We start from the raw sequence: 9330 nt of genomic DNA, 5'->3' as shown, positions 1-9330 counted from the left end.
AAAATGACACGCACGCAATCTCGTTGTTTGGCTCCCGGCGTTTCACATGAAGAAATACCAGGTAGAGTGAGAATGACAATGAGGGATAGAGTGAATGAGAAAAAAAAGACCATGGCGAAACGCCTTGCCCTTCCATTCCGTCCCGTCCCGTTCCATTTCCTTTGATTTGTTTTGCCACATGCCACCCTGATCTTTTCTGAAGGCGATTCTCGAGAAAAAGAAAAAAAGAAACAATCGTACACGTACACGTAGACACATTTGAGGTGTGAGACTGAATATTCGTCCGGCTTCATGAAAGCCATATGCATCATGCTGATTATAACACCCCCCCGACTCCTTGATCATAGTTCACCTCTCGTCCCCTCTCATCCCCTAAGATATTCCGTAAGACATTACGTCGGCTACCGACAAGCCAGTCGTCACGCATCGGCCTCGTCTGCCGCTACGCTCCTGTTGGGCATCTAATCTCTAATGATAGTTGCCTCCCCAGCCGCCGCGCTGCTGTTGTTGCTGCTGCTGCTGCTGGTTGCCACTGTAGTAGCCACTGCCGCTGAAACCCTGTCCATATGACCCATAGGGACTATTCCCGTGCTGGTTGGTTCCAGCGTTACCGCCCATGCCATATGCATTGCTACCATGGAGGCTATGGCCTTGAAGATGGCTAGGATAACCGCCGTACGCACCAACATTCTGGGGGGGCGGAAGACCGCTCTGAGCAGGCGGGGCGTTGGTAGCGGAACCGGGTCGAGCTCCACCCAGAGAGGGAGAAGGGCCAGAAGCGGCCTTGGGCTCGCCAAATGGCTTCAGGTCATCAGCCGCGGCATTGCCGGGCTGCGCTGGGCTGTTGAACGACTGACCCTGAGAAGGGAAAGCAGAGCCTCCGCGATTGAAGCTATCATGGACGCTGTTGAAAGCGCTTCCACCAAGGCCGGGCTGAGTGCCAGCCTGGGTTGTGGCCGCGCGGCCATAATCACCAAGACCAGAGCCCAAGCCACTGTCCCGATGAAGAGAAGACTGAGCGAATCCAGCAGGGGATGAGCTGTGATCATAGGGGGCATTGGGGGAGATGCCGTAGGGCTGGCCATACATGCCGCCCTTACCATATGGGCCAAATCCGCCTTGGCCGTATCCAGAGTAGTATTGATGATAGTACGGGTTGCTGTAGTAGGGGTGGTTGTAACCGGGATACTGCTGGCCGTGCGACTGAGGCTGAGACCCCTGGCCTGGCTGCTGCTGTTGCTGCTGGCCGGGCTGTTGAGGCTGCTGCTGCTGGGCCTGTGTAGTAGGGTTGGGAGTGCTGTTCCCGCTGTTCTGAGCATCCACGGCACTTCCGCCGAATCGGGGTTGGTTGTGTAGACCACTCTGGGGGTATTGGCTCAGGTTATCCACCTGAGATGCCCCATAACCACCAAAAGGTCGCTGCTGAGACACAGTGCCATCCTGCTGGCCCTGTCCTCCTTGCTGGCCGAACTGTTGGCCGTAGTAGTTGTAGGGGTTTCGATCGGATTGGTTCGCAGTGTAGTAAGAGGAGTAATCGCCGGGTGCGGAGCTGAAAGCACCACCAGGCTGTTGCGCTTGGGAAGTCTGGGCAGCAAAGTTGTCGAAGGGAGGTTGAGTAGAGGGAGTGCTCTGTTGATTAAAGGGGTCCAGTGGCTTCTGGGGGACTCCGACTGTCTCCTGGACACCAGCCTGGCCAAATCGACCGTATTGCTGAGCACTAGCAGGGCCTTGGCCAGGAATCTGAGCGTGCGCTTGCGCAGCTGGAGCTGCGAAATGTCAGTGTTTGAACAAGAGCAAACTTGAAGTCAATAGATAGCATACCGGTAGGAGCTGCAATAGGAGCAACAGTAGAAGCGGGCTTCTGTGCGAATGAATCGGGGACTGCCGCTTGAGTAGCGGGAGGAAGCGAGGTCCGAGGATGAGTGATAGGCGAGTCAGCGGGAGGTTGAGCTCTAGTCTCGGGCTCCTCTCGGTCGCCGTCAATATCTTCATCGCCATTCAGGCTGAAGGCTCCGAATTGGACAGCAGCTCGGTCAACCTCTCGGTTGCCAGGCATACGCACAGCTTCCTCCTGGTCGAGGACACGGCGCTGATGGTGATGATGGCTGGGAGTACGGACATTTCGCTCAGCTGTAGCTTTAGCAGCGGTGGCAGCGAATCCGCTGGGAGGGGCGGCATGCTGCTGCTGAGCAGCAGAGATAGGTGTAGCAGTAACACTTGCGGGGTTCTGTCGAGGGTCCCAAGAGTCAGCGGTGGTGCTTGCTACAGTACCAGTCGGAGGCGGTTTGGATTCGTCAACAACCTGTTCAAGATTTGATTCGGTGAGCTCGTCCTTGGAGGGGGGAAGAGCCACCTCGGGCTCTACATTAACGTGAGGAACTTCGGCGGGAGTAGCGGTATCGACAACGGGTGTAGTCTCATCAGCTTCGTCGACGGCGGGGGCAGGTACGTTTTCAGACTCGGGCTCGGGCACGGGCACGACCTCAGCCTCGGGTTCGATAGGTTCGGGGGCAGTTTCAGTTTCAGCGTGCTCGGCAGCTGGCTGAGGAGCAGCAGGAGCTTCTTTTGGCTTGGGCGGGGCCTTGGGAGGAGCGGACTGACGGAGCATGCTTGCCCAAGTCTTCACTGCAGGGGCAGCAGGCTTGGGTGCCTCCGTTGTGGCAGATGGGGCAGGTTGTTCAGCAATGGGCTGGTTCTCCTCTGAGGTATCCTTCTTAGGTTCCTTAGTGCCCCAAGCAGATGACTCCTCTGTGGGAACAGACAAGGCTGAGCTGTCCTTGGTTCCAGCGCCGTTAGTGGGAGCAGCAGAGGGTCGGCCACGTGTGCTACGGCCTCCTCGATCTGTAGCTCGGCCTCGGCCACGACCTCCCTCAGATACAGCTCGGCCACCACGAGTGGCCCGGGGTCCAGTAGACGTCGCGTCGTTCGAAGATGCGGGAGCTTGGTCCTTAACCTTAGCTCGGGAAGCCTTCTTGGGCTTTGAGACTTCGCCCCATTGAGAGATTGTTCCTGGAAGAGAGCATGTGTTAGCAGCAGAAACAGGCGGTATCAGGTCACAAGGGCAGTGGGCAGTTGATGCGCAGCTATCCCGAACAGATTGTACGTGTATAGCGTGGGCGCGAGGAGTGGACTGAGGTTGAGGTGGGTAAAGAGCGTAACATACCCTCAGCAATGCGGGTGACGGCTTCGTTCTCGTCGCCGTTTGTTTCCTGGAGAGCAAAGAGGACATCGGCCTCAGACCAGTCGGGGAACATCTCGCGAATCACCGAAGTCTTGTCGCCATATTGCTTTCGAAGCTCGCCAAAGTCTCCTTCATCTTCGAATGCACCTTGGGAATCAGCGGTGCTGTGGTCGGGCTTGTCGCCATTGGTTCGTCGGCCGCCGCGACCGGCGAAACCTCCTCTACCACCGCGGCCAGAGCCTCTGCCACGCGAGGCGGACGTCCGTGAAGTCACTTCGGACATTAGATGGGTTGTGGTTGATTATGGGCTGGGTGTGTGTGTGCGTGCGTGTTGTGCGGGAGGAGAGCTATGGAGGCTCAAACTCAAAGTGTGGAGAGGAAATCAATGGAAGAAAAAAGGAAGCGGCCTGTCAGCTGTCCTCTGCGGGAACAACAGGCAGGTTGAAGGACAAAGTCGACCGTGAATCCGTGGTCGACAGTTGAAGGCGTCGATGATGGATGGAGGAGAGAGGAAAGAGTTTATTGTGTTTTGGTTGGTGCTAGTCAAAGGGAGAGGAGGAGGAGACGGGACGAGGTTTTCCCCAGAAGCAGAGCAGAAGAAATGGAGCCTTGGGCTTGCGTTCACTTTCAGGGCACTCAGCACCCGCTCCGTCAGTCAGTGGCAGTGGAGGAGGTGGAGGTTAGGTTACGAAGGTTTTGCCTCTAGCGGCTGGTCACCACTGTGACAACGTGAGATCCCTTCTTCAGGCCTCTTTTGACCCCCTTGACAGACACGTCTGCGCTATATCTCAGCCCTCTTACAGTGGCTCAACAGGTGCTCCCACGCTGCGCTGAACACACTAACATAAGCGTCCAAGGATCTAAAACATTCAATTCGTCCAATTGAAAACGTCCGACGTCGACACTTTGCCCTGGCCGGAAGCAGATCGACCTAACTATTGGAGACTGTTTGCCAGGTGGCGTCAGTACCTCAACGGCATGGCCGCAAGTACATCTACCTGCTGGACGCATAGCTGTCCTTTGCCGTCTTTGTGTCACTCGGTACCTCGAGAGTCGGGGCCTTGACCTTCCCTTGGTCGCTTAGCCCCAAGTTCAGCCAAGGATCTTGGAGTTTGGAGCTCGCCGTGTTCGGGCCCCTGCGAGAAGCCCACACGAGCAGGTAGCAAATAATCGGACTTGGACTTGAAATGTTGGAGAAGGACGTCACATTCGCATTTCAGGGACAGGGACTTGCCTATCAGATGCTTCATGCGGAAAGTCAAGCATAACGACAATACATGTTCCCAGAGGCGCGTTTTCCATCACCGCTCTTTTCTCAGGCGTGCCGAGTCTCAGTGAGACGCAATTGGTGGTTACACGCCGGGTCAGATAATCAAGCGCCATGTCCTCAATACATTGTGAATGGTGGTTTGAGAATGCGGCACCTGAATATTCGGTTATCAGCACTCACCCGTAAGCTGTGAGGCTCCTGTCAGGCACCCTCCCAATATCACGTACCGGTACTTTCGACTGGCCGCATCTAGCGCTCAAAAGGAATGAGCTAGACCATCATCGAAGTCTCGATACACCAGACAAAGACCAATTTTCAAGCCAGGGGCTCTTGCAACACAAGCACGCTTAGCGCAGTCAGGCTGTGTCCACTCAAGCTCCCTCCACTCCTTGCTTTGCATATCCATCCTCAATTCATACTCATGTTTTGTGTTCACACTATGTACCATGCATTCCGCCCTCTATCAGACGTAAAGAGCACGGGTAGCTACCTAACTGTAACAGACCGCTCAAACCCAGAGATTAATATAGATCTGCAAATGTAATTGAGAAAGGCATAGCAGCCTCTTGGAAGCCAAAGGAGCAGTGGTGGCTTTCCCCATGTTTTGGATTGAGCCACCCGAGGCTGGAAACCCCTTGCATCACATGATGCGCCTCAGCGGCCCGCTTTGTGGCGTAGCTCGTTCGACGATGGCATCATGCTAGATTCAACTTCAGAACGCATGACCGAAACCCATCAATACCCACCCTACTCCACGCTGCTTTCCCGACGACTCGTTCCATCCCTACATCCCTCTGGCATTCTCAAGGGTAGGGTTTGCCAGCAATACAACCACCTACCAGATTCACTCTGTCTAGCCCACCATGTTCACAACAAAGTCGGTTCAGTCACTCAAGAATCTGTTCGCATCCTATCACGAACCCCTACCCTTGTCGAAACAGCAATCTCAAAAGCTTCTTGACGGTCTCAAGACTTCCTTTCGAAAACAGCTCGATCGCGAATATGGAGAGAGCCCTAACAGTCTATCACCGGCTGCTGCGAAACCTGTAGATGTTGATCCTGCCCGACTATCTGCTACAAACCGGCATTTGAAAGATATCCTGTCGAACCCGCTGTTCAGCTACAACAAAGATGTCAGGTCGACGTTCCCTTCTAGCCTAGCATCGTCTTCTTTAGCTGCACCATCGCGTGATCCTATAGAGGTTTTCGACCATGCTGTAGCTCGAGGATTGATGACACCCAAAGCCGCCATCGGTGTGATGGTCGCCAAAGCAAAGCAACTGCAGACGAATGAGCCAGGCCTTGGGGGTCTAGCTACATCGGGTATGTCAGGCCGTATCATAAGATGGCTACGAGCTTGCGGTGCTGAGCAGGATCTACGATTTATGGACAATTATTCTTTTATCAGAGCGTTGTCTCCATTCCTGGTGGCAGAAGGCATGGAGGAGATTGCTTGGGAATGGCTTGTGCGGACGATCAACGACACCTCTGGAGACCTGCCAAATGAAAAGCGTCTCAGGAGAGCATCCAACTTACTCGGAGAGCTCGTCAAGACAAAGTGTCAGCCTCAATATGGCAACCTTGATTCAGGCATTTCTACCATGCTGCAAGCACAGCAACTTTTCCGGACCAGCCCGCTACTATCGGATCTTCTAGTCTCGTCATGGAGGTCAGTCTCATGGCTCTCGACCGTCGAGTCCTACAGTCGACCGGCTCCATCCGAAGAACTCTTTGATGCTCATATTGCCACGGCCGATCGTCTGCCACAACCTTTTCTCTTGGAACGTGCTCATTTACACCTTTACCACCCCACACATCCCGATCACCTTCCTGCTCTGAACTTCTTCAAAGACAAGCAAAGACTGCGAAAGCTGGTTAATACCGTTGAGCCTAAGAAGTCGAAGCCAGATAGGCTAAGCACCGTATCATGGCTCGCCTTCTTAGGCCACGACACAGTCAACCACTTGACCCAATCTGGAAGAACACAAGAGGCGCAGGGAGTTACGGAGCTATTGCAGGCAGAAGTGGCTGGCCTTTTCAACCATAAATCCGAACCCGCTCTTGGGTTGTGAGGAGTGAAAGAGTAAAGGCAAGCTTGGGTCAGGTTTTTTGGACATTCAATTTATCATGCACATATTACGGAATCACAGCGGTATATAGGGAGTTGGTTATAATGATACCACGATGGAGTTTCATAGAGACTATCACACGAAAGCGTGTCAATTTGCATCAAAGAGGTCAATTACAACAGATTTTATTATCAAACAGACTTTCGATCATCGCCGTGCTTTTTTTTATCCTGGTATCTATTATTGCAACATAATGCAAGTCTCAATTTCTATTTTCATATGGCTCTTATTCAGAGTCGCTCTCAGCTGCATCAGGTGAAAAGCCTTGGAACTCCTCCTCGTCATCATCATCATCATCATCATCTGGCGCAGCTCCTTCGCCAGCGTCTTCATCGTCCTCCTCCTCTTCGATCTCAAAGGCACCAGAGATATCCCATCGGTCGCCCTTGGCGCTTTTGCTGACGTATTTGACGAACTTAAGAGCGCCGCTGTCGCGCATAACAATAGTCATCTTATTCCATGACGCAGCCTGGAAGAAGAGAATGTTGTCGTCGTCATCGCCTGTCTTGTATACCGCTGCATCTTCATCGGCATCATCATCACCGGACATGAAGATTTCTTGGCCGCCGACTTCAGGTGTTTCCTCCTCCTCCTTCTTCTTTTTCTCTACAGCCGTGGCTTTTCCTTTTCCTTTACTTTTTACATCCTCGCCGTTCTGATCTTCAGCTTCTTCCTCGGGATCCTCTTCCTCATCTTCGCCCCAGCCAGATGTAGGTGTGAATCCGAGGTTAATTTCTACGCGCGCCTTGCCCTCGTGGCCAGTCGCGAGAGTGTAGTCGAGACCACGGCGGAAACGACGCGCGAGGAGGTCGGCACTTTCGATGGTGGTTTTGGTGGCCATCTGGAGCCATTGGCGGAACTGACGGCTGGGCAGGAAGATGTCGAGAAGTTCAGTGATGGGAGATTCCTCCTGTGAGGTGCGAAGCTGATCAGGTCCGCTGGGCTGTTGGTAGAGATATCGCGCCTTGTGAGGAGGCTTGGCTACACGCCATGAAGTCTTCTTTTCTATCGTAGCAGTATCTTCTTGTGCGGGTTTCTTCTCCTCAGCCTCAACGTAGTCTCTTAGGCGCTGGGCAAACTTCTTGCCCAGAATATCTGGCAAGGTGATTTCAAACATCTCGTTGAAGGTCTCGGAGATCTCCTCCAAGGCATCAGGAACCAGATATGCAGGCGAAATGTACTTGAGCAGAAACTCAAGATCAGCTTCGTCGAAACCATCCTGGCTGGCCTTATCAACCTTCATAACCTGAGGCTGAGGCATATCGTACTGAGCAGGATTGCCCTGAAGTTGCATCAAGCCGCTGTTCTTGGCGTTTCTCTCCTCTTCTCCCTTAATGTAACCGTCCTCTCCAATCTGGGGAATATGGAACCATCCACTGATAGCCATACGAATGCGACCACCGTCCCTCTCTAGCTGCTCCTTGGTTTCGGCGCGATAGACCTCCTCGACGTCGTGGAAACTCTCTCCAGGCTGGACAGCGAAGAAGCTCAGCTGGTTCCACGCAGGCGGAATGACCTTTGTAACGTCAGGAAGCGGTGTCTTCGCGATCTCGCCGTCCTTGTCCTTGAGCTCCTGCACGGGGAACAGACGGAGCGCGCCACCCCATTCGGGCTTCCAGGGCGTGTCGGGGTCAACGAGGTAGAGGATATAACTGACGCGCCGGCTACCAATGACGTCGTCATGGCAAAGGAGGTAGCAGCCAGGCGTATAGATGTTGATAGCCATGTCAGTCTTGCGACCGCTCAACGGGCCGCAATTGGTGATGTGAGAGACATAGTTGCGAAAGGCTTCGGAGTATATAGCATCGCGCAGCTTGAGCAGCGAAGGCAGCTTAGCTAGAGACTCGTCGTCTAGACCATCGAGGTTGGCCAGGTCGCCTGACTGGTGGATCTTGTAGATATCGGTCTCCTTGGGGGTGAACTCGACGTTGGCCTTGATCTCGCTGCGAACCGATCGAAGAAGGGAATCGTCAACAAGGCCGTTGATGACGGCATGCTTATAAGGTTCTGACTGGGCATATTGATCTGTATAGGAATCGAGGACCTTCTTGTCGAAAAGACCAGCACGAAACCGCTTCTGAGCTTCCTCTGAGGTCAAAGCTGGAAAAGTCTGGTGAGTGGAAGGTTGCGAAAGTACGATTGGAAGTGCTTACAAGGCTTGGACTTTTTCTTGTTGGCCTTGGAGGATCCAACAGCTGCTTCCGCTTTTCTCTTCATAATCGACAGCGCAATTGGTTTGATTTCCAGAAGCTGTGCGAGGTGGGAGGGCTTCTGTTGTTGATAAATTGAGGACACGAGGTAACAAAAGTTGTGCGAAGTCGCAGCGCAAAGAATGGGCTGACGTCGCCAATCTTTAAAATTTTGGCTCCAAAAATCGACCCATTGCAGGAAGCGTATGAGCCTGTCACCTCTTAACGCTTGATACTGCAGGACAGAGATTTTAAGAGCAACCAGCCACAAAATGCATTTAATATGAATTATGTATACTCCAGGTAGGTACTCTGAGTGCCTTGGTTTCTTTCAGTCGAATCTAAAATTATCTTTCATAATTTAATTGTAGTCGATCATGCCGTTTATTGACCAGCTCTTCCTCATGAACCAGCCATGGGCGCTAAGGAGAGCAGCCATGATGATGGGCTGATGGTGGACCTTATCTGATTACTGGCTGGAGCCAGCATGATGCATAGAAATTATGCAGGGCTATGCATGTACATACGCGCCGGTTCAGCCCTCATTATCGAGTAAAAGGT

General features: G+C 53.1%; 3 protein-coding genes across 3 annotated transcripts; 1 reads left to right on the top strand and 2 right to left on the bottom strand.

The window, feature by feature from the left end:
- Positions 1-468: 468 nt before the first annotated feature.
- On the bottom strand, positions 469-3464 carry FPRO_01025 (uncharacterized protein; the record flags this gene model as incomplete). The annotated part of the gene is made up of 3 exons (XM_031219915.1): positions 469-1766; positions 1822-3009; positions 3164-3464. 3 exons carry the CDS (start codon positions 3462-3464, stop codon positions 469-471), a joined length of 2787 nt encoding a protein of 928 aa, XP_031075447.1.
- Positions 3465-5314: 1850 nt separating this feature from the next.
- On the top strand, positions 5315-6523 carry FPRO_01026 (uncharacterized protein; the record flags this gene model as incomplete). Its single annotated transcript, XM_031219904.1, has 1 exon — positions 5315-6523. One exon carries the CDS (start codon positions 5315-5317, stop codon positions 6521-6523), a length of 1209 nt encoding a protein of 402 aa, XP_031075446.1.
- Positions 6524-6806: 283 nt separating this feature from the next.
- Positions 6807-8797, bottom strand: FPRO_01027 (uncharacterized protein; the record flags this gene model as incomplete). The annotated part of the gene is made up of 2 exons (XM_031219892.1): positions 6807-8680; positions 8734-8797. 2 exons carry the CDS (start codon positions 8795-8797, stop codon positions 6807-6809), a joined length of 1938 nt encoding a protein of 645 aa, XP_031075445.1.
- Between the last annotated feature and the right edge of the window lie 533 nt (positions 8798-9330).

Source organism: Fusarium proliferatum, assembly GCF_900067095.1.
Source record: "Fusarium proliferatum ET1 genome assembly, contig: FPRO_scaffold001, whole genome shotgun sequence".
Taxonomy (NCBI): Eukaryota; Fungi; Ascomycota; class Sordariomycetes; order Hypocreales; family Nectriaceae; genus Fusarium; species Fusarium proliferatum.
Note: the sequence above shows the minus strand (reverse complement) of the source record. Positions and strands in the feature narration are given on the sequence as shown.